This window comes from Camelus dromedarius, chromosome 9, assembly GCF_036321535.1.
Source record: "Camelus dromedarius isolate mCamDro1 chromosome 9, mCamDro1.pat, whole genome shotgun sequence".
In the NCBI taxonomy this organism is placed as follows: Eukaryota; Metazoa; Chordata; class Mammalia; order Artiodactyla; family Camelidae; genus Camelus; species Camelus dromedarius.
The window spans coordinates 16267759-16292428 of NC_087444.1; the positions used below are offsets into that span (position 1 = coordinate 16267759).

General features: G+C 43.7%; 1 protein-coding gene and 1 long non-coding RNA gene across 2 annotated transcripts; one reads left to right on the forward strand and one right to left on the reverse strand.

Annotated features, from left to right (window-relative positions):
• Positions 1–660: 660 nt before the first annotated feature.
• LOC135322006 (uncharacterized) lies at positions 661–10323 on the reverse strand. The gene is made up of 3 exons (XR_010382224.1): positions 10187–10323; positions 7454–7556; positions 661–1327 (listed from the first exon to the last, which is right to left on the reverse strand). It is a non-coding gene; the product is annotated as an uncharacterized LOC135322006 (long non-coding RNA).
• A 21-nt stretch (positions 10324–10344) lies between these two features.
• On the forward strand, positions 10345–20532 carry DDX20 (DEAD-box helicase 20). Its single transcript, XM_031457814.2, has 11 exons — positions 10345–10767; positions 11520–11614; positions 13336–13504; positions 14102–14216; positions 14337–14479; positions 14621–14759; positions 14861–14919; positions 15823–15905; positions 16248–16353; positions 16475–16576; positions 19005–20532. The coding sequence occupies exons 1-11, from the start codon at positions 10467–10469 to the stop codon at positions 20168–20170; spliced, it is 2478 nt and encodes an 825-aa protein (XP_031313674.1). The 5' UTR covers positions 10345–10466; the 3' UTR covers positions 20171–20532.
• The last annotated feature ends 4138 nt before the right edge of the window (positions 20533–24670 follow it).

Sequence of the window (24670 nt, forward strand, 5' to 3'; positions counted from 1 at the left end):
GAAAATAAAGAATAAATCAAAGGTCTTGAGACTGGATGCGAACATACTTTCTCAAAGCCATCCAGAGCAGGAGTGGAACCCTCAGAAGGCATCTCAGCTTTGCCCCCTGCTGGTGGGGATAAGTGCAAGGTGGATACTTTTCCAGAGGGAGGGGGTGCAGCTCCTGGAAACGGTGCCTAAGGGTATCAAACTCTTGCGGTTTGCCCAGCCTCGTCAGGGAGGGTGGTCCCCTCTGCCCCACTGCCAGAGCCCGAAGGTCCTGGCACCAATGACTGAGCTCAAAGGGAGAGGCAGAACCCGTTGTGTCCCAACAGAGCTCAGATCTTAAACAATGGAAACACTGCCATGCTCCTGGCTTCAGATCCTACGGCCCCCACCTGGAGGTCCCCACCCACCACGTCGTATCTTGCTCTGAATGAGGCAGTGTCCCTCTCATTTCACTGGCAACAAAGACCTCCGGAGCTCATCCTGATGTGAGGAAAGAGATATGTGGCCACACACAGTCTGGAAACCTCATCATAACATCACCCTCCCAAGGGCGGGGTCCGTGTCCCCATCGCCCACATACTCCTGCCCCTTGTGGCTGCCAACAGCCATTATCCCAACCCCCTCTCCCCCCACACCTCCTGAGCATCAACAGGAAAGGCTGACCCTAGAGATAAACATGTGTTGTTGGAATGTGTTCAGCTATCGCTGCGGAACTGTTTCTCTCCAGGGAGAAGACCTCTCCTGGCAGGCAGGCCCAGAGGTGCCGAGCAGAGACTGCACGTCTGGTGTGAACACACTGGGATGGTGGGGGAGGGACTGGACGGAGGACTCCCTCTTCTTAAAATAATCTAACTCTCAGTTTTCATGACATCTTCCTCTGTCCACCTCAGACAAAGGTCTGGGCTCCTCCACTTCTTACAATCCCAATACCAGGGAGGGCAGCAGAAAGACCAAGTAGCCTGTGTGTTGGAGGGCCTCTCGGTTCCCAAAGAAAGATTCACTTTGGGATTTAATTGCATACTCCTTTGGCTGGGAGGTGGAATCAAAGGCTCAAGTCATGAAAAGCCCCTTAGCGTTTGATGTCTTCAAGCATGAAGTATCATTCTCCCCACTTACAGACAGAGCAACTGAGGTCTAAGAGATTGGTCTGAATGGTGATGGAGTCGTCTCCCTGTTTCCAAGGTAACGTCTTCCCATTGCCTTACCCTGTAGAAAGCAGGAGGCACGTGGATTACAGAGATGATGAGCTCGTGAGGGATTGAGTCCTGGTAGTTCCCCTTCTGCAGAATCACCATCGCTCACACCATCACCGCTCTCACAGCATCACAAAGTCCCTGGGCTGCAAGACCAGGCTCTCAGTTACGCAGGTGCTAGAACTTTATGGAGGGGGACAGAAGGAAGGTGTTGGGGCAGCAGTAGCAGGATAGTAGTTTGAGATAACTCCATGTATAAATGGACTCTCTCACCTGAACAATTCAGAGGAAATTGTACATGCAAAATTAGAGTAGTCCAAATAAAGAGCAATTAGGCTGTGGGCTAATATCGAGCCCTATTTGGAATTATTTGCAGCTATGGGCCTGGTGCTTATAGTGCCTAAGCATGGTTTCACTGTTAGTTGGGAAGCAAATATTTCCATTTTGCAAACATTCACTGGAAAAGCAAATATTTTGCGACTGCAAAGAACACCTGAAGTATGTCAGGGTGCAGCTAAGGGAAATACTTAGGGAATTGGTGCAAACTAACGCTGGTAGAGGCAAACTAGACTGAGAGAGGGGGTGACTTGCTCCTAGCACTCTCCTGGAGGATATGCTGCCACATCTGACTCCCTGGAGGCCCAGCGCTGGCTTCCCTGTAACCTCACCATGGCCTGCAACCCAGACAGAAAGCGCATCTTATTACACACTGCTTGGCCATCTCCACCAGCTTCTGGTAGCTGTAAGCAAGGGCCAGCCTCTGGCTGCTTGCCAGGGAAGATTTGTTAGCAAGAGAGAAAAAAGACTACCTACTTCTCCCCCTGAGGCCAGGGGTGAGAGGAAAAAGAGGTCAAGTTTCAGGTTTGGTTTACTGCATACTTGCTGCCTCCAGGCTGGCTCCTAAGCTTCTTCCTGGTCTTTTGCAGGTGCCAGAGCCCTGTCCTCACCCTAATCAGACATCAGCCTTGGAACAGGGTCAAGATTTCAGCTTGGAGACCCCGAGGGGAATCAGTGCCCTGGGTGACAGCTGCCTCTGTGAGGGCTTCTGCTTAACCAGAGACAGGACCTTCTCCCTGGGGTTTTGTGGGGTGCAGATGGGGTAGGCAGCAGTCTGTACCAACAGAGAGCCTTCAGTTCCCAGAGGGGAAAGGCAATGAGGCCAGGAAACACTGCCATCACTGAACAAATGAAGATGCATATTGAAGAATAGGAGCTGAACATGCAAAGGAGTTTGGGTGTTTTACCGCCCTCTCTCCTCCCTGCATTTGGACAGGTTTTCTTTGCTGTGATTATTCCTAATGAATCATCATCCATAGAAAGTGACTGAGGCAATGGAGAGTGAATAATGAATCCCCCAAATGGTCTTTTGTGTCTCCGCCTGGAGGGTTTTGGAAATAACTTGCATTTTAATCTCTCTGACTTAGAATCATAGAATTTCAGAGCTGAAAAGGACCTTACAGATGATCAGGGAATTGTGACCTCATGGGAAGACTGCAAGTCAAGCTATGCGGGTCTGAACCTCCGGTCTGTCACTAAAAATAGAGCTAGCTAACATTTATTGAAGGCTTTCCTTGTGTCAGGCACTCGTCTGTTCTTCCCAGACCTTCGGAGGCAGGAGTCCTAGTGCCTCCATTCTGCAGACGAGGAAGAGGTGGGGACCAGAACCGCCTCTGGCACACTGAGGCTCTGGCACTGGCTCCAGAACCCACACCCTCTGTCACACTGCTGCCTTACAGTGCAGCCTTGGACAAGTTATTTAACCTCTTTGGGTCTCACTTCTCTTCTCTGTGATCTCTACAGCCTGACAGTCTGCATTTCCCACCCAAGCACATGATTTTACAGTTTAGGAAAGTGCAGCGCAGAAATGTTAAGTAATTTGCCCGAGGTCACCCAGGTTGCTAATGGCAGAACCAGCAAAGGAACCCAGACCCAGTGATCTTCCATCCTTTGCTCCCCTCACCTCCACCCCAACCCCAGGTAAGACCTCTTTCCCCTCCCCGTCACTTTGGTATGTGTTTCTAGAGGAATCCAATTCCTTGCCTTAGAAATCTGTTCTATTATTTCAGGTAGGTAGCTTGGAGATGTTGGGTTTGGGTGTGTCCCGTCACATCAGAGGTGAATTTTAGGAGGCTGGTGATATTTATCAAAGTATTGTCAACCTGTCTTTTTCAGGTCAAGGGTCACGATCAAAATCATGAGATAACCATGGGGAAAAGCATGACGATGCCAGGTCCCGTGTGGCCCCTACACGCGCTCCCCTGGTGGGTGGTGTTCACAGTTGTGTGTCCTCGTCAAGCAAATGTTACCACTTGGTGCTGGCTCTCACCCAGCTTCCTTCAGGGTGGCAGTGGTTGGAAGTCTGCTCCTCTCCCCACTCCCCCATGTCCTTTGTCCCCCACCCCCATCCCAGGCTCTGAGCATTAATTGGTGTGTGATGAGCATGCCTGGGAGGAGGTGGGGGCCAGCACTGTGTCTGTACGCACCACTTTTACCAGCATCCCCATCTGTGTCTTTCCTACTGGAAAAAAGATTGGCAAGGGGTGGAGGTGTCAATAAACGAATCACTGGGGTGCACTGGGAGTGAGAACTAGCGCATCCCTGGTGAAGCATGTCTCCATTCACGGCGGCACTGTGCACCAGGCACGCGTGTGAGTGTGTGTGTGTGGCTCACACGCTCTGAAATGAGCTCTCACCCACTGGTGAGTGGAAAATTAGCGTTGGCAGGTGAGGAACTGGGTGACAGGTGAGGAGGCCAGCAGGGGATCCGTGTCATCCGTCTGCTATTGCTGTTTTCTGGTGTTGCTAACAACATCTTGCCCACCCCTCCCCCTCCCCTGAATGGTAATTAGGTGGAGTGGAAATGACTCGGAAGGCCTGGGACACGTGGGAGAGGGATGTGGGTAGGTCAGGATGGCCTCGTGACCTTTGGAAGCCAGCTGTGTGCTTTGTAGGTGGGCTGCCCCAAGCCAGGTGGGAACTGGCATTTTCCTGACGGCCCACAAGCAAGCTGTGTGGTTTACATTTCTCCGGCGGGTGGGAGAAGTGATGGCAGCCCAGGGGCAAAGTCCTGGGAGATTCTGCCATATGGTGTAGTGTGGGAGGTGACGCGGGCTACAACGGGCAGGCGGGAGACCTGAGATCTTCGACTGGCTCTGCCGCCCGCCTCTGCCTGCTGGTTGGCCCTGCAATCCCCCTGTGCCTCAGTTTCTCTGACTGTAAAGGGGAGAAAATAACCTCACCGCTACCTGCCTGTTGTGAAGGGAAAGTGTGTAAAGGCCCTTTAAAATGTCAAGAGCATGGTTCCAAACATGGAGGCCTGACTGCCAAGGGAATTTGCAGAGCCTACGGGGAGGCAGCCGTCTGCCTCTGCGTCACTTTCACAGCCTGTGCTCAGACAGGTACTTAAGCATCACACATCCATAAATCTCATCTCCTATCTTCAGTTAGCAAATAAGGGAAAGGGCAGGAGGCTGCTCTGCTGCCGTCTGATCTTCTTACCAGCCTCCGCTCCCCGCCTCCCCTGCCCCCACCCGAGGCGATGATCCCTCTGCCCTCCCTCTTCTGCTCCCGGCCTGTCAGTTTAATTTAACAAGGTTGTGGGAGATGTTTGATTTAATCAAACCAGTTGCTGTATCCATTCTGCTTGGAGGTCCCTCAGTGTCACCACTGAGGCTCAGATTAGACAGTGACAATTACTTCTTCCCTGGCTGTTGCCTCCCCGCTCCCTTCCTCTCCCTGGAGGGAACAAGGAGGCAGACCAGTCTCCTGGGACCTAAGAATAGATGCAGGAGGATCAGAAGAAGGCAGCAGACTGGCCTCAGAAAGCCCCTCTCGTGCCTTACATGGCCTTGTTTAAGGCTGCACAGCAGCCCGAGGGGTGGAGGGAACAGACAATGTGAGCCGAGCTGCTTGGGAAGGCTCGAGGTTGCCAGAGGACAGAGCTGTGCCAACATCAGTGCCATCATGGAGGGCAGCGGAGAAAAAGCCAGTCTCCCTTATTGTCAGGGAACTGGGTGAAGGGTGGAGGGTGGAGGTTGGGCCCGGGGGAAGGTAGCTGTAAGCTCTGCCCAATCCAGACAGCAAGAATTCATTTCCAGTTTCTCAGTCTGGATTCTGGTGTCTCTGGAGCTGAGAGAACATAAAAAAGGGGAAGCTCCATCCATGTGCGTTTCTGTGGCTCTGTTCTTGGTATGAAAGCAGCAGTGACAGGAGGCACTGCCACCTGAACCAGGGGTTCCAGGGAGGCTGTGTGGGCGTAGGGTAATTGTGGCGTGTGATGTGTGAGTGTGTGTGTTGTCTATATGAGCGTCAGTGGCTGGAGAGCAAGGCAGGGGTCTCTGGTCCATATAGATTTGGGTCTCGAATTCCAGGACAAATCCCTCTGGCCATTTCACTCTTTCATTTCCCTCCTTCTCCAGGAAGTGGGTGCTCAACACCTCTTGCTCCCCTGAGCAGCTCACAGAAGAGAAACAAAGGCCTCTTGAAGGGGAGCCCTCTCTAAGGCTGAAGGAAATCCTTTTTCCTTTTGCTCATTTGTGTCACATTCTTCTATCGGGCCAGGCAACTGACAGGTGCACCCTTCCCTAGGCCCCTTTCAGAGTCGCCTCCCTGCCATTTGTCTCTCACTCAAGATATCCAGCAGACACCGCCATCCGCAGGAGCGGAGTATGATTAGCAGAAACCCTTCCTGACAGCTCCAAAGAGGATCCCTGAAATGCATATTCTATTGAGTGCATCTCATGGCTGGTGACAGCCACTTTATCAATTAAATTCCACATTCCCAGTCTTCGGAGACGCCATGAACCTCCCTCCCTAATAAATCACAGGCCCCCAGTTATTGTTAAATGTCCCATCAGTCTCTAATAAACTCCCTGCCAACAGGAGCAGGTTATTTATTACGCTGCCTGGACAAGAATGAATTGGGCCCCGTTCACACAAGGAGAAGAGCGAACGTGACGCCTTCCTCCCTAAAGACTGAGGCCATGGTAGTCAAAGGGGCAATTAATCAACAAGGGCCTTGGGCAGAAGGGAGTCTGGTCTGGAGAGAGGGAGGATGGTCTGGGTCCTTTTCTGAAGGTCAGCGAGGCAAGTCCCCACGGCGGGAGGATATGGTCACCCCATAGGCCAAGGGGCACATGTGAGAACAGTTATTCTCCATGTCGAAAGGTAGTGGCATAGGACTGAGCAGGGTCATGAAACACAACAACTTCTGGCCAGGAGGCCAGACAGTGTTACCTGATAAACTTGCTACAGCTTAAGTTTATCAATAGTGCTAGTTCACTGAGCAGATGAACTGAAGAATATGGGAGGGAAGGTGCCCCTCGCCTGGGAGAGAGAATTAGGAAACACGTGTGCAGTCACTGTTTGCTGGATGAGTGTCACATGGGAAAGCACTGACACCCGGAAAGCAGCGTCCAACACCTAAAAGACCCAGTTGTCAGGGGTAAGAAGCAGTGTGCAAAGTGGGCCCTGCAGTCACTCCCTCAGATTAGATCCCAGGCTTATATGATGCCTGATGGCCAGCAAGTTAAAATCCAAACTCCTCCACTTTGTCATCAATCAAGCCCCAAGCTGTATTTCCAACTGTATTTCTCTCTATTGCTACACAACACTCCCCCGACCCCTGCCTCACCTTGGGCGAGCACAACACGTTTATTTTATATTCCTTAGGGTGTCAGACAAGGCCCTCCCTAATATGGGACCAATATATCCCCGCAGCTTTGTTTCCTGGTAAGGGCTGCCATACTTGCCTCCGTTCACACTAAAGTTCGTACCTTCCCTAAACGCCTATGGTTTCTCACGCTTCCACTCCTTTGCACAAACTGTTCCCTTTGCCCAGAATATCTGCCTGACTTGTCTGCCTGGTGAGCTCTCCTCCCACCCCTGCTGCCTCATGAACTCCTCATCCATGCTTCAGGATCAGTTCAGAAAACCAGCCCCCAGTGCTTCAAGGGACTTGAATTTTGTCTCCTGGTGCCGCTGTCTTGGCAGGAGTGCTAGACTCCAGGGATTAGGAAAAGAGTGATCTGGGCATGGAGTTTTTCTCACAGTTCCGTGCATGCTTTAAACCACTTTCTTCTGGGTGAGGATGAGCAGGGCACAGAGAAGAAAGCTCTTGCTCTCTGAACACCAAAAGCTGTTTTGCTCCATTTCTCCCAAGTTCTCCCTCCCTCCCACACTTGGAGCAACTAAGGCCCTGAAAAATGTCAGGACTGCATATGATTTTACACCTCCTTGTGCTGCTTTCATATTTCTTCCTTGATCAATCTTACCTGGCCATGTATCTTTCTCCTTGAGGGCAAATGCTCTGTTTATTTCATCCCATCTTTGTATCTCCACCATTTGGCTGATTCTTATTAGGTGTTTAGAAGATTTCTGTGGAAAGAGTGAATAAAGAGATGTTTGCAGATTGAATGTAAATAATCATGTTGCCTGCCCTTTGTTGCTCTGAGGGTCAAATGAGAGGAAAAAAAGAAACTTAGTTCCTTCCCTTCTTTCTACATACTTCTATGGATCCTCACACCTAGGGTGGGCCATCTTATGTCCATGTTTTTATTACATCATTTTCCTTTCCTCTGGGTGCAGAAACCTCCATTGTGAAATGATTGCCTGGGACCATTTGAACCTCAATATCCACTCTGAGCCTATGTCTTCTTCCCACTTCAGTTCCCAGGAATCTTTTCCTCCCTTTAGCTTCCAGGTACATAAGGTGAGGAAAGGCTTTCCGGGTACATAGAATAGCATAAAAAGAGGCTGGGGTCCCTCTGTGATTTTATCCTGGGGGAGGCCAGGAGGCAGATGACAGTCCAACTGGTTTCTGTGGATGTTACTCTCATACCTTACCTGGTTATTAAATGGTCTCTTACCTTTGTGTTTTATTGTTACAGCACTAAAAATTACGACCAACGATATGATTACAAGTTTTAAGTACAGATGAAAAAATTCATTGATTTGTATTTTTAGCTATAGAAAAATTATTCCTAATAACATTACTGCAATATTTGTGTCCATAAAACATTGTAAACAACAAATGCAATAACAGAATGCCTATAAAACTATAAATGTTCTTTTCTGGAAAAGGAATTTTTTTATTTCTTTTAGGATGAGAGCTGGCTTCTTCATTGATGATTGGTATGAGTTCTACACAGCTACTGCTGTGAGCATGAGAGCCCAGCACAGATTTCTGAGCAAGAAAAGGTCGTCCATTCAACGTTTATTAGGTCCACCAAGGCCTGGTGCTGGGCTGGAGAGACTAGGGTAACAAAATTCCATACTTGAGAAGCTCACAGTTTATTTAGTGTGAAGGACAGATACATGAACAAGTAAATAGAACAAGGTAAGAGCTAGACAGGAATCATTTATATTGAGAAGTGGGAGCCTGGGATGGGAAATAAAAAAGGCTGTCAAAAGGGCAGGATTTGAAGCTGGACCCAAACAACCTAAGACATCCACTGAAGAAGGATCACTCTAGCACCTGTTGGGTGGGTGACCGGGAGAGAGAAGAAACTGGCCAGGGGTACCATTCAGGAGATTGTTGTAAGAGTTATGATGATAAAGGGGCCTAAAATAGGGCTGATGCTATGGAGACTGGAGGAGAGAAATGGATGAAATATTTGGAGGCAAAATTACCTGCCCTCAAGTAATTGTTAGAAAGGGCAGAGGGATAGTCAAGAGTAATTGGCTTCCCTGCAAGGGAAGATGGAGTCAAGAGTAATTCCCAAGTTGGGGATTTGGGGATCAGGTGGAAGAAAGGGGTGGGGTACCAAGATGAAGTCTGGAACCTTTAGTGCCCACTCCTAACAGGCCTACTTCTTTCATATGAACAGTTGACATTTTCTCAATGTTTTGTACATTTCTAAGCAAACTCATCTTTGGAACCCCTTTCCAATGGGATTACCATGCCAAAACCCCTCCTACATCCTTTGGAATAAGGATCATCGCTCTGTGTGTGTGTGTGTGTGTGTGTGTGTGTGTGTGTGTGTGTGTGTGTGTGTTTCTGTGAGAAGGGAAGCCTGAGGCCCGTGAGAGATAATGACTGGAATTACAATATAAGGACAAAGGGAAAAGTTGCGATTGGATGCAGAATATCTTTAGATTTGGAATTGTGAATAAGATTAGGTTCCAGAAATACTAACATTTGGAGTTACGACTTAGACTTTGTTATAGGGACTTATTTATTCAATAAATATTGAGCACTTAATCTGTGTCAGATTGTTTTTTTCCCATTAGGGATACCTCAGAGAACAAGAGGGAACAGGTCCCTGTTATCATAGAGTGGTGGGGACAGACAGTAAACACATTTCAGCTAGGAATAAGTACCATGAAGAAAAATAAAGCAGAACAAGGGACTAGAGAGTTGTGGGAAAGGCCGGGGAGCCGACAGGATGGGGGCGCTGTCTCAGGTGGGTGTTCAGGAAAGCCCTCTTTGACAAGGTGATATCTGAGCAGACACCTAAAGTAAAGTGTTAAAGACTGTTGTCATCCATGAGATGGGGGGGGGGGAGTAGGAGCAACACACAGAAAATGTTAAATTTGAGATGTCTATTTAGACATCGAAGTGGAGATGTTGAGAAGGGAGAATCTGAATGTACAAGTCTGGAGTACAGGGAGAGGTCTGAGGTGCGGATACGAATTTGGGAGCTGTCAGTCCAGTTGCTTGTTGCATTTCGATTGACTTTTATCAGAGCTCACCATGTGCCACGTATTACGCTACGGGCTGGGGACACAGAGATGAATAAAGCGGTACTGCACAAACATGTACCAGGCAAAGTGGTACATCCTAAGTCTCGCTGTACTCCGGGCGCTCTCTGTGAGCACGAGAAGCAGCGAGTTGGAGCGGGAGAGGAAGGGGATCAGGCCGACGAAACCGCGGAGTCGCGGCCGCGAGGCGGGGAGCGTGACGCACTGGGCGCATCACAAAGACCGCGTCGTGAGGCCAGCCACGCCGGGCGCGGGGCTGGGAGGACCCGCCCACAGAGGGCCTGGAGGCGGGGCGGCGCTCCTACCGTGAGCGCGCGGCGCCCTCTGCAGGCCGCAGGCGGCGACACACCGGTAGCTTCAGCTTTCCTCTCCTCCCTTTTCCTGCCTACCTCAGGCCACACTTTTCGGTTGTTGTAGCTGTTTCTGACTCTCTCTAGGCCTCCACCTTCCGTCCCTTAGCCCTCCTCTTCGAGGCCAGACTTGTCAGTGTCTTCGCACAAAGACTACCAATAAAGTTTTTCCTCTTCTCGCCCTCAGGCTCCCCGCCTCGTCCCAAGTACCGCGAGATCCGGCGGCGCGGCTACCATGGCGGCGGCGTTTGAAGCCCCGGCGGCCTTAGCGACCGTGGAGACCGCTGTCCCGGCGGAGCGTGTGGCTGCGGACTTCTCGGCCCCCGAGCCAGTCCCCCGGCCGGTGCGGAGCCTGCGGACGGCTCACGACGTCGGCGGCCCGCGGACCCGCACCGGGGACGTGCTGCTGGCGGAGCCGGCGGACTTCGAGTCGCTGCTGCTGTCGCGGCCGGTGCTGGAGGGGCTGCGGGCGGCCGGCTTCGAACGGCCGTCGCCCGTGCAGCTCAAGGCCATCCCGCTGGGGCGCTGCGGGCTCGGTGAGGGCGGGGGCCCTGGGAAGGCCGGTAGGGCGGGAGGAAGCGGGGCGGCGGCGGTCGAGCCCGCGGCGAGGGCCGGGAAGGGCTTAGGTCGGCCGCCCGGCAGGGCTCGGCCCGGGGCCAGACGCTGCACGCTGTGAGCCTGTTTGGTCCTCTGTCAAACGGAGGCGCAGTCTTGAAATTGAAGGTGATTAAGGCCCATCCCACACTGACAAGTTGTTCTACGTTTGAGAAAATAAACGGTAGTAAGGATCTCAGATGAGATCATCCTGGATTATAGTAGGCCCGAAATCCAGTGACAAGAGTCCTTAAAAGAGAAGGGAGAAAGACAGAGGGAAAAAAGCCATGTGACAATGGAGGGAGAGATTGGAGTTATGCAGCCCCAAGCCAAGAAGTGTCTGGAGCCATCAGAAGCTGGAAGGGACCAGGAAGGATTGTACCACAGAGCCTTAGAGGGAATGTGGGCCAGCTGATACCTTGACTTCATACTTCCTGGCCTCCAAAACTTTAAGAATATAAATTTCTGCTTTCTAAGCCTGCCCCCCAAGAAAGAAACGGTGGAGGTTCAGGGAGGAGGTGTGTTTCTGGATAAGGCCTCATGTGGGTTTTTTGGTTTTTTTTTTGAGTTAACTAAACACAAAGATGCCAAGGAGGTGATCTCTGGAGACCGTTCTAGTTCTGGGATTTCATGTTAGTACCTAAGCTTCTTGAGTCAGTCCTGGCTACTGATAATTTTTGTTTTTTCTCCTCAGATTTAATTGTTCAAGCTAAGTCTGGCACTGGGAAAACCTGTGTATTCTCCACCATTGCTTTGGACTCTCTTGTTCTTGAAAACTTAAGTACCCAGGTAAGTTGAGCTCAGAGGACCCAAAGGAGGGTTTGCTATGTGGATTTTACTACAGGTAGAAGAAATACCAGTAGAGGTAGAAGTGAATTTGGTGAATGATTGAGTTAAGACATGTGAAAAGTATAAAAGTAAAGTAGACCTTAAGGCTGTTGAGTGGTGGTGGTGTGGATGGTGACCAAATATACATTATTAGTGTTAGAAGTTTGGAAATTTCTATTATTACTGCATGTTAAATAAGCCTGCCGTGTGTGTCAATTTTATCATTACTGGAGAATACGGATAGGAATTCTTTATTCTTTTATTTGCTCACTAGATTGTGGTGAGGTCATTCATGGTAATGAGGTGCTTTGGCTATTGCTGGTAACTGCAGGTGGTTCTTACAGTGAATGTATCATATTGATCTCCATCTTCTAGGTTCTCTTAGAGTAGGTCTAAGATGTCCTTATCCCAGATTAACAGTTGATTTGGGTTTGGGGATCATTTCTTCAACAAAGACTTGTTGAGCTCATGCTATATATGAACAGTATGCTAGGCATTGGGAATACAAAGATGAATCAGATATGATGCTCATAGTACTGCTGTGTGGTTTAATAGTTACAGCAGACTGTATTTCAAGTTCTCGGTCATGTGTATCTGGGGGTATGTCAAATGTTTTTTTACGCAGATACCCATATTCGTGATCTGTAAAGCTCTTTGAGTCCTACCTTAGATTTACCAAATCCTGAGTGATGTTGCACCTAGAAAATCCTTCTGTTTCCCAAGAACCTGGGCTATTCTTGTGAACTGAGATAAATGTATTTAAGATTTTGGCTTCTGACAGTTTGGCAGCAGGTCAGATGCCAAAACTCTGAATAAGTTCCATAAATGAAATTCATTTTTAATTTAAGATCTTTGTGTTATCAAAATCATGCATATTCATTTTTGAAAATTGGGAAAATTCCGAAAAATAAAGAAGTACCAGAAGACAAAATATAATCTCAGAGAGAAAATGCCATTAACAGTTCGGCATATTTTGTCTTAGACTTCTTAAGCAGTTTTTTTCCCCCTTGTAGTTGAGAACATGCTGTTTTACCTTCTCCTCCAGTAGTTATATTGCAGACTTCTCACTGTGCCTCTCAAGGCCTTTCATGACCTAGCCTCTGGAGCTAGATCTCTGACCCTAACTTGGACCAACCATGGGCCTCCTTGCCGTTCCTGAAAAACACCAAGAACACTACAATGTTAAGGCCTTTGCATTTGCTGTTTCCTTTTCCTGAAGACAATTCCCTGGGTTTCACATAGCTAGCTCAACTCCGTGGTGCTCAGATGTTCTCTCTTTAGAGGGGTCTTCTTGATTGTACCATTTAGAATAATGTCTTCCCTTCCTTTGTCCCTTCTTTCTCTTTTCCCTGTTTGATTTTTTTCTTCATAGCACTTTCCATTACCTGCCTTTATTTGTACATTTGTTTATTGTATATCTTCTTATCATCCAAGAATGAAAGTGCCATGAGAACAAGGTCTTTGTATTAACTTTTGTCTCTATAGCAACTTGTATGTGGCCTGGCACATAGTGGGTTCTTAATGTTTGTCAAATGAATACATAAATGAATGAATTTAAAATGATCATTTAAATGAAAAATAGTTCATTGTATAATGAATGTTCCAATCACATGTGTTTATTCTTCTGACTTGTTAAAGGTACATTTTATGTTTTTTTGTTTTTTGTTTTTTGTTTTTTTTAGATTTTGATCTTGGCTCCTACAAGAGAAATTGCTGTGCAGATACATTCTGTTATCACAGCCATTGGAATAAAAATGGAAGGCTTAGAGTGTCATGTGTTTATTGGAGGGACTCCATTATCACAAGACAAAACCAGACTTAAAAAGTGTCATATCGCCGTTGGTTCTCCTGGTAAGATACCAGTGTCTGTTCATAACTGGGGCTTTAAAGGAGCTGAACACAGTTAGTATAACAATAACAGTATGAGAATCTTTGATAACTATGGTAATTATTTTGAGGATTAAAAATGAAGAACATTAGATTAATGAGATATAAACACAGGATTGGATTACCAACACAAATCTCCATTCCTAAGGATGTTTAAGGTCAAGTATGGAATAGGCTTCTGAGAAGAAGAGGAATGAGATGACTTTTAGGAAGCCCTTTTAAGCTGTGGAGTAGGATGATTCTTGGTTTCCATATTAGTCTTTCGGTCAGGAATCACTCAGAATCAGTCTAGCATTCAGTGCCTTAGCAGTCAAGTCTTTTTACAGGAGTAGTGTTTATTTTCCATACTTGTTGGTGATGAAATGTGAGAGAAAAATAAAGACTAAGGCAAGATCGGAAGTCAGGATTTCTAATTTGTGATTTATGTGTAAATGTCGAATAATGAGGGTTGGGTCAGGAAAGTCAGCAGTTAAGCCTGTAAGTAGAGTAACAACGTTGGCTGAAATTAGCACAAATTTGGTACATCATGAATACTTCTATATGTTCTCTTCTGGAATTTAGGCAGAATTAAACAACTGATAGAGCTTGACTACTTGAACCCAGGCAGTGTACGTCTCTTTATTCTTGATGAAGCGGATAAGCTTTTAGAAGAAGGCAGCTTCCAGGAGCAAATAAAGTAAGAAAAATAACTAACTTGACTATTAAAATGGTGTCCCACAGTATCTGTCTTTGGCTTTTCTAGGTGATGATTACTGTCTGATAGTTTCCATGATTGTGTTTTTCTTCTGTTTTGCAGTTGGATTTATTCTTCCTTACCTGCCAATAAACAGATGTTGGCAGTATCAGCTACTTACCCTGAATTTTTGGCTAATGCTTTGACCAAGTACATGAGAGAGCCCACTTTTGTAAGACTGAATTCCAGTGATCTGAGTCTCATAGGTGAGTATAGATTTTCGATGCTTACTGGGTTTGTTCGTGACATTCTGGAGCTTTCCTTTGCTTAGTTGGCTGTTGCTTTCTCCTATTTGCTACTGTGATATAGCAAATGTATTTGTTTTAACAGAAGACTCTTCTTTATAGGTTTGAAGCAGTTTTACAAACTTGTCAACTCATATCCTTTGGCCCATAAGACTTTTGAGGAAAAGACTCAGCATTTACAGGAACTGTTCAGCAAAATTCCATTTAATCAAGCCTTAGTCTTTTCTAATCTACACAGCAGGTAATGTGCCTTGAAAGGTCATCTGGTCATCTTGTGAAATGGAAGGATAGGTGTGGGCCAATATTTGTAAAAATTATAACCTTTTGTGTTATTTTTCATAGAGCACAACATTTGGCTGATATCCTTTCTTCTAAAGGCTTTCCTGCCGAGTGCATTTCAGGTAAGTTCATCTCTTACTTTAATCTTTGTTAAGTGTCCTGACTTGAAGCTTTCCCAAAGTCAGGAGGAAGAGATACCACTTCATGAGTTGTCTCGTGAATGTGAGGTTACACTGAGTCTCCAGAGTAAAGGGAATTTCAGATTTATTTTTCGCTGGAATTTGATGTATCAGTATCTTTGTTTTTTAAGAAGTAACATGATATATAATAAAAAAAATAGAAAACTGGAGTTATATCCACAAAGAACTTAATTTTATAAAACAAAGTCTATCTTTGTTGTCTGGAAAGTATTTTGTTTCTTTATATAGTCATTTAAAAACACTAAGACTTGCTGACTGAATTGACTTTTATTGTCTTATGGAAGGCAAAACTGGCTCATTTTTAACACAAAGCTAAATTATTACTGCTGGCCTAATAAGAATGAACGATTTAAAACAATTTTTGATCAGTGAGATCCTTATTAGAGCTTGGTTGATAGCTTAGTTTTTAACCTGTTAACATAAGTTTGTTTAGTCACGGTGTATCATGAGACATGAGATAATGAGATATGGACCAATATTTTACCTGTAGATCACACTTTACCACTAAATTGGTAAATAGCTGATTAAAGCAATTTTATCTTCCTAAGAATTGTTATACCTGATATGTAATTGTTATATCTGCAGGCATAGCCTAGTCACCATTTAAAACTAAGCAGCCTAAATAATTTCAAGTTGATTGCCTAACCATGTTCTAGAAGATTCTGACTTTAGGTCTTAACCTAGATTTGCATATAAGGACAGAATTAACTTTGGTTGTTATATTTTTAAAGTGTTAGGACTGGAAATTATGATTTCTGCTTTTTGTGGAGTTGATAAATGTATCATAGCTTGTTTTTATGTGACTTTATTTTTGGGTCTTTTTAGGCAACATGAGTCAGAATCAGCGTCTTGATGCTGTGGCTAAACTGAGGCAGTTTCATTGCAGAGTCCTCATTTCCACAGATTTGGTAAATTTCTTGTTCAGTTTGGGTGACTAATCTATCTGGACATATGTTCTGTTATCAAATGTACAGATTTCATCTATTATTTTAGGTGGGTGTATCTGACAAGAATACCAGAAGATAATCGTCTTTCCAGTGCTAGGAAACATGCTTTCCTAAAAATGTCTTATATATTTTTATCTTTATTCTTGAAATTAGTTAGTGATGAGAAAAGGATTTTCTTTTCCTTTGTTCCTAAATATCCTCCTGTTGGATTTGGTTCTTGGTTATACCAGAATAATGCAATGTGCATTGTTACCCATGCAATAGTTAATGCAAACAAAAAGTTGCTCTCTTCTTCAATTCAAGACTTCCCGTGGGATTGATGCTGAGAAGGTGAATCTGGTTGTAAACCTGGATGTACCATTGGATTGGGAGACATACATGCATCGGATTGGCAGAGCTGGCCGTTTTGGTAAAAAAAGAAAAAGCTTGGGTACTTTCTCTACGGGGAAGAATCTGTAATATGACAGTTGGATGTGAAGTATCATTTTTCTGAAAATGATTTACTACTTAACATTCCTTCTGTGCTTTAGGTACTTTGGGATTGACAGTGACCTACTGCTGCAGGGGAGAAGAAGAAAATACCATGATGAAAATTGCCCAGAAATGTAATATCAACCTTCTGCCTTTACCAGGTATATTTTGTCTGTTTAATTTTGCTGTCGAAATAATAATGGTAATGATTAGAGGCCTAATAAAAATAATGGCTAACATAAGAATTTACGATGTGTTGGGTGGTGTTCTAAGTACTCTATGTATATTAACTCTAATTCTCACCACAATGCTATGAAGTATGTGCTGTTAGTATCTGCATTTTGTAGATGAGGATATTGAGACACAGGAAAGTTAAGTAATTTGCCTAAGGTCTTACAGCTAATAAGTAGCAGGGAGAGGACTGCAAGCTAACTAATGACACATTAAAAATGAGAAGTATTTTCCTGTTGTATTAACTCTGTATTTTACTTTGTAGCCTTACAATTTGATTTCATTTTATATCAAGGAATGTATTTTATCTCTTATGTTACTGTGAAGATAATTTTGCCATATTCTCCTTTGTCACCTCAGGGAAGGAACAGTACCATTCATTTGGACACTATTATGAAAATTTTGAAGTATTTTCTTTTGATTTTTTTTCACTGCAGATTACTTTATTACCAGCCCTACACTTTTGATTTTAATGTATCATTTGTCAAGCTGCTTTTTTAAACTGTCATCTTGGAAACAATGCATGTTTAAAACTGTTAATGATCTCTTGAACATTTTTTTTAAAAACCCTAAAAAACTCGTGTGAAAATACGGCTTATTTGCTATACAGCTGACCCTTGAACAGTGTTGGGGGTCGGGGTGCCCAGCCTCCGCACAGCTGAAAATCCCTATATAACTTACAGTCAGTCCTCCGTCTGCGTTCCCACGTCTGCTGATGCAACCAGCCGCAGGGTATGCAGTTCTGTAGTACAAACTGGGAAAAATCTGCATATAGGTGGACCTGCGCAGTTCAAACCTGAGTTGTTCAAGGGTCAATTGTACATGTTAATGTATGCACGTTAGTATGTACATGTATGTTGTATAGATACATAGATGTATACTTACGTAGTATATACATAACCTTCTAGAAGATGGGATATGTGGTTATTGAATAAATACAGCAATGAATATTTTATCCATTTATATTTAACTCCTTTAGTGGTTTCTACAAAGTTAGATTAAGCACAGATTTTGGAATACTGTGGATTCTATAGTAGTTATGGCTTTGTGACAGCTCATTTTATGATCTTTTTACAGATTTCTTTAATTGCTCTAAGCTTATGTCCTGATTTACAAAGCATTGGTTTTTGGAGTAGATGGCCTTTAGGTTCTCTGTCAGTTCTAAGATTGTATTATGTTATTTCTCTCTATGTATGTGTCTGTTGGTGATCTTTGTAATTATAAATATGGAAGAACTAAATTGAAAATTGGTACAAGAGGGTTAGGACTTGTGGTAGGATTCAGTATCATAGCATCTAGTGATAAAAATAAAATTGGCTTTTGGATACCAGAAAATGACATATTTGGATCTTTATGAAGTATTAACAGAGGCCTGAAAACATGAGAATGTGATATTCATAGTGTTAGGTCTCTGTTGCATGAGACACTTGTGTGACAACAGATTGTGCGGATAAGTTGCCTAGAGCAGGATTAGGAGGGAAAGGCCTGAATGATAGGTCTCGGCAGCCAAAAGATAGCACCTCCATAGGAATCCGAGTTTAGTCAGAGGGTCTGTTCAACGAAGGATCAGGAGCCCCATCTGAAGAGGGATTTTAGTAGTGGGGACACAGACATGGAATACCAACGGCAGCAACACATGGACAAGATCTTTGTAAAGCAGGGGCTCTGTGTCCTTGGTCTGCTTAAGGTGAAAACTGGGCATACTTTGGAAAGGTCTGAGTGTGCAGGTGGAAGCAAATTGTCACACCTGGATGGAACAGGACATTTAGAGAGTAGGAGCCCTGAATTTTTTTTTTTTAATTTACAAGTGCCATTGGTACCTCAGATCTTTTCACAGCCATCTAGCTTTTTTCCCCTATAGAGGTTTTTTCTCCACTGTTGAGGGCAGTGATTTCTCCCTGTTAGAATATTTGGTGGCAGATTTACTTGGGTACAGAGTTACAGTTGTATTATTTCCCAGTTGGTAAGCTTTGGGAAAACAGTCCATTTTCTAATGTCTTGTTTTGCTGTTGTCAGAGAAGTACAGAGGAGAAGTTAGGGAGAGGGAGAAGAGGAGAGGTGGGAGGACTGCTGCAGAGCCATCCCTCACTCCTAGAAATAAGCCCTTTTCAGGTGGGAGGTGGAAGGAGATGTTGCTTGTGAGTCTGGGTTGGGCCTTGCATATTTTGGGGCAGGTTTCTTTTCTGCAAGAATTACTTAGGTTTTTTAAAATACTGATATATTAAGCTTCTTAGTATGTTAATTAGTACAGTTTGTTTCTTAACTGTATTTGACCATGGAAGGCTTTATGAAGCCATTGAAAAAATGCTAGTCGAGAGCAGCTTGAGAATTTGATACTTTTTTATTCCTTTTATGTAGATCCTATTCCTCCTGGTCTGATGGAAGAATGTTTGGATTGGGATGTGGAGGTCGAAGCTGCCATGCATACATATGGCTTAGCAAGTATACCTCCCCAGCCCCTAAACAAACAAATTCAAAAAATAGAGAGAACCTTTGAAACTCAGAAAGCTTATAGTAACCACGTGGCTTCATCTAGAAATACTTCTGTGTCTGCACTATCAGTCAAATCAAAAAATAATACCAAGCAAAAGCTTCCTGTGAAAAGCCACTCAGAGTGTGGAATTGTAGAGAAAGCAATGTCGCCAAAAGAGCTGGGCTGTGCCATACAACTGGAAGAGCAGATGAAGAATTCTGTTCAGATATCTGTTGAAAACTCGGCTGATAATCAGCACCAAGTCAAAGAAGCTTCTGTGTCACTCCCCACAATTCCTTGTCTGTCTTCCTTTAAAATCCGTCTGCCATGCCCTTTGACTTTTGCAGAATTGGTGGAGGATTATGAGTACTTTGTTAAAGAAGGGTTAGAGAAACCTGTGGAAATCATCAGACACTACACAGGTCCTGGGGATCAGACTGTGAATCCTCAGAATGGTTTCGTGAGAAACAGAATCACTGAAGAGAGAGCACAGATACTGGCAAGTAGTAGCCAATCTGGAGATTCTGAGAGCGACAGTGGTTCTTACAGCTCAAGGACTTCTTCCCAGAGCAAAGGAAATAAGTCACACGTGGAAGGCTCTTCTGATACTCAGCTGAAGGACTCGGAACCTCTTCCCGTGGATGGCCAGATCTCTTTGGAACAACCTCTGAATGAAGGTGACACCCCTAATCTAGTAGAGTATCAGGAATCGCCTGAAATCCAAATAAAGGCCAGGCATAAAGAGGGGGCTAACCACAACCAGAGAGTTAAGCAGAGCCGGAGAAACCTTCCCAGGCGGTCCTCCTATCGACCGCAGACAGAACCGCAGGAAGATGGCTGGTATGACTGCCGTGGGGAAGCACATCCGAGTTTCTCAAATACCTATCAGGACTATGAGGAGTACTGGAGAGCTTACTATAGGGCCTGGCAGGAATACTATGCTGCTGCTTCTCAGTCGTATTATTGGAATGCTCAGAGGCATCCAGGTTGGGTGGCAGCCTACCACATGAACACCATTTATCTACAGGAGATGATGCGCGGCAACCAGTGACAACAGGCCGTGCACAGACCATCTGGAAACATCGACAGGTGGTGTCTTAGGGTAGCTATCCTCTTTGAGCTATGGTAGAGTGGCATTTAGAGGCATTTTTGAGGAACTGGGAAAGTCTTGAAGCTTTCTGCTGCGACACATCTGTTTTTCAGATTGTTTTGACCTAAACCAATTTAGGTCAGGTGTCATCTTTTTTTTTAAAAGAAACTTCATGAAGCAGATTCTTGAAAGAAAATTTTGGGGACATAGAGCTAAAGGTCCCAGGTGCCATTTTCTATAAGCCATTCCATAAAGAAACATTTAAAAAGACTTATACCACTGCTTGCTTTGAAAAGAATAAAAACAGTTGTGATTTGAAATAATGCTAGTTTATGCTGTGGAGTTCTTTCCAAAAGTCTTGGGCTGCATTTCCATAGAGTTGTGTTTTGAAGAAATTTGTAGCATGGTAGGTCAGAAAATCCCCTTTTAGGTTTCAGCAGGAAGGAATAAACATTGCTTCAGATTTTCCCATAAGTACTTGATTTGATGCTATTTTCTTCCCAGTAAAAATTATTCATTACCAGTAAAAATACAAACTTAGTCAAATGTGTTGATATGTTTATTATTCATCTTTTGAATGTCTTGTTTTTAAGGTGGTGGAAGCTGTCTGCAGTTTTGACGTGCATTATACAGCTGAGGACCACCAGTGGCTGTCTCATTTTCCTTTCTCAGGAAAAGGAGCAGATCTTAATCTTTGCTGGTTTTTGAATTCTTTTATCCAAATAGATTTGTCCCAAAAAACTTCTCATTTTATAAACAAACGTACATGTAATTTCAAAGGCTTCATAGACCCTCTGAAGTCCATTTGTAGAGCCCAGGTTAAGAGCTGCCCTGCTCTGCTCTTAACCAAGGGAGGTTCTAGCTCTGCATTTTAAGTATTTTGTGGAAGCTGGGACTCATTCTGTTCAAACTCAAGTGTTCTAATCTTGTGTCTCATAAATTTTTTTCCTAGTTTTACCTCTAATGCTAGCATCCAAGTGTAGCAGTCATTTTTCTGAGATAATGTGCCTATAAATTATGATTTAGAAAAATGTAATTGGAAGTTACATATTGTCATGTCTTCTCTAGCAGTCATCTTACGATTATGCATTTGGTTCCCAAGCCTGTCTGTGAACAGGATCTGTGGTGAGAGAACCCCTTACATAGAGAGATAAGTATTTGCTTTTTAACAGGAAAGCTCTCCTTTCCTGTGTACATTCTTGTCTAGGCAGTGTAAACATTTTCCCCCAAGGCTGTCAGCAAACATCCACAGCCATTGTCATTTACTGTCCAGCACTCACATAACACAGTCCTAAACTGTTTAACTTGGATTCCTGTCATCTGGGTTGGGCAATGATTGGCTTTACTTATATGTATCAGTACTGTACACATATTGCCAAGTTAGAGTGAATTAATTAACACTGTAAATAGCAAATCCATAATTAGGTCCAGCCTGTCATTAAGAAGATGTAATTATACATTTAAATAAGATCCTGTCGCTGCTATATAATTGAACTTACCTATTTTTTTTCTTTCTACCCTTTTCCCCACAATACTGCCACATTCACAGTTTATCTGTCATTACTAGGGGATTTTAATTAGGATACTCCTGCACCTTAATTAGAAATGAGATTGCCCATAAGTCATTAGAAATTAATTGGATTCTCTCTTAGGTTTGTCTTATTTTATAGTTGCTTTTTTTTTATTAAAAAAATAAGCTGGAGGTAAGCATATGTAAAACATGAAAATACTAATTATTACATTTTTCTATTAAGCATTTGCTAGGAAAATGTCAGCGTTTACCTTCCTAAATAAGGGATGCAGTTACGGTCTCTGGGAGGAATCTGCTGCAATTTTTGTGTTACTGTGTTTGTGTGGAAATGACTTTTTGTTTGGAATTGTCAGTCTAGGTGCATGTCCCCATAATGTGTTAGGAACCATAGACAGGTTTTAGTCAATTCAGTTGAGAATGTTTTTGGTGTAGCGGAGTTTGTCCTGGTTGACTCTGCTACCATCTGCTTTTTTACTTTGTAGTGGTCATTTAACCTCTCAGGGTCCAGTTTTCTCATCAATAAAAGAAGGGAGTTGGACTAGAAGATTTTTAGGGTCCCTTCCAGTTGTAAGATATAACTAATATATGACTAATAAGAGAAATTAATTTCTAGTTAGAGAAGACAGTAATCTTTATATGTGTATAGAGAGCCTTTATACAGTCACATAATTTGGTTGAGTGCTAGTGTGAATTGGTTTAATGTCTGAATTCTAGAATACTAAGTCAATACACTATTAACAGCTGTTCAGGTTAGGCTTAAATGAACTTAAATTAGGCTAGCAATATTAACATGTAGAGAAATATTTGGGAAAACTGCTTTGGATAATTCTGACTTAGAGAATACAAATTTTTTTGGATAATTAATATTTTCTAAAGAAGCTCAAGTATTGCAATAATTGCTAACCTTTTAAAAACACATGGTTTAAAGGTAAACTTCAGCCCCTGAAGACTAAAAATAATTGAACAGAAATTATAGTACTTAGGGGTCAACTCATGAGACAAGGGAGTAGTTTGAAGTTTTAGGGTTTTTTTCTCCTAAATATAAACAAACCTATGTTAATCTTAAAAAATACGATTATATTTTTGATAGTCACGGCTGATGTTGGAAATCCATCAAGCTTATTCTACTGTTATGGCAGAATATTTTTTATTGTTTTGTGTGTCTGCGAACAAGCACAGATGTCCCAGTTAACATTTAGTTTTTTTTAGTGAAAAAGCATGTATTGACCGCCACACATCTGATTTTCCAGTTATTTTGCTCTGGAAGATTATTTGAGCTACGGATCTTAGTGACACCTAGTGGGTGATAAGGATATGAGCATTAGTGATGGAAATGAATTTCACAGACAACCTTCTAGGGCCTTTGGGCATCATTTGCCTGAACATCCCATTTCTATTTCAGATTTCATTGATTGGGATCTGGTGGTTGTGGGGAAATCAAAAGAATTCCCATTGTTCTTGCCACATGGTGGAATGTGAAAATACCTGTTGCTCTCACTACCTAAACCAGAATTATTAAAGTTAGAACAGATCTTCAAGATACATCTAATCCAATCCCCTCATTTCTGAGATGAGGAAAAAAGCTGAAGCCAAAGGAAGAGACTGATGTGAAGTCATACAACTAAGCAGTAGAACCTAAATGTGAGCCTCTGTCGTCTAATTTCCAAGCTTCCTGCTCTACCACATATAGCACTTAATTTTGAGTTTTCAGTTCAAGACCTTGGTTCAGATGAAGGATAGTCATTGTATTCTCAGCAGAACCACTACTGATACATAAAAGCATATTTTCTTTCAATAATACAGGGCTGAGCCTCAAAATAGAGCTGTTGACAAATGCGACCAGATGTTGTCCCTGTCAGTGAACATCCATGACTAATGTGTACAAGCCGGCAGGAACCGGCTTGCGTGTCCCAGAGGAGCCGCTCGCATTGGAGGAGGTGGGGGAAGGGAAGATTAGACTAGACCTTAAGCACCCTTCTGAGATTCTGTGACTTTTCTCTGGCAAGGTAGAGAGCCTCTGTTCAAATTACCCTTATTTTCTAGTGGATAGCAGGAGAACTGGTATTAAACATTCGTAATCATTTTAGGATTTGTGGCACATAGTTCGTTTAATCCAGATTGGATACATCAGGTACAGCAGTGGCACATGACTCAATACTGTAAATGATATACATTGTAACATATGCACTACAGTTTCAAAAGAAGACGACAGGAAACTCAAAGAGTTTTTTTTTCCATAGAAAGTTTTCACATATTTATCGTCCTGCAGTTTTGTACAGTATTTCTTCTTTGCCATTATGATGTTGGTAAGCAAAGCCCATTTATTATATGAAAATAGAAAAGAACACACGATGTTTTTCACGATAACATTAATGGGGGAGGGTGACCTCTAAGGAAAACATTACATTGGAATGTCTGATTATCAAAAATATACCATCCCTCCCACCACCCAGGTTTGTAAAATAGTCTATTGGTCCAAGGAGCCCCCCCCCCCAGGACTTGGGTCAGTGCCCTACACTGGTCAGTGTGACATCACCCAGTGTAGTTAAGTAACCTGCTAAGATAAATGTCATTCCCACACTTGAGGAGAAAAACATAGAACATTCTGAATAGAAAACAAGACTCAAAAGGAACCCCTTTAAAGCTGTTTCTTTTTCTGATCCACTTTCTCTTAGTTCTAATGATGCTCTTCATGAGGCTGTTTGGGCTCCAAGGGTCACAGGTCATAACAATGTTTTCCCTTCAGTCACTTTAAAGCTTTGCAAATGCTGAGATTTCATAAGGAGATCATAAAGGGAAAAAAGAAGTTTTTGGGGTTCCTGTTTGTCATGGTTACCATGCCAACTAGGTTAGAAAGGAAACTAATATTGCCTTAGAGTAACAGCATTAGGATCTTCCTGCCTTGTAGTTACCTGGTAATGGAAGTGACG

Excerpts from the sequence above, each read along its gene's own strand:
- DDX20 (XM_031457814.2), top strand. The coding sequence starts at position 10,467 with ATGGCGGCGGCGTTTGAAGCCCCGGCGGCCTTAGCGACCGTGGAGACC. Across the intron at positions 10,768-11,519 it reads GCTGGGGCGCTGCGGGCTCG|ATTTAATTGTTCAAGCTAAG; the intron begins GTGAGGGCGGGG and ends TTTTCTCCTCAG. Across the intron at positions 13,505-14,101 it reads TATCGCCGTTGGTTCTCCTG|GCAGAATTAAACAACTGATA; the intron begins GTAAGATACCAG and ends TCTGGAATTTAG.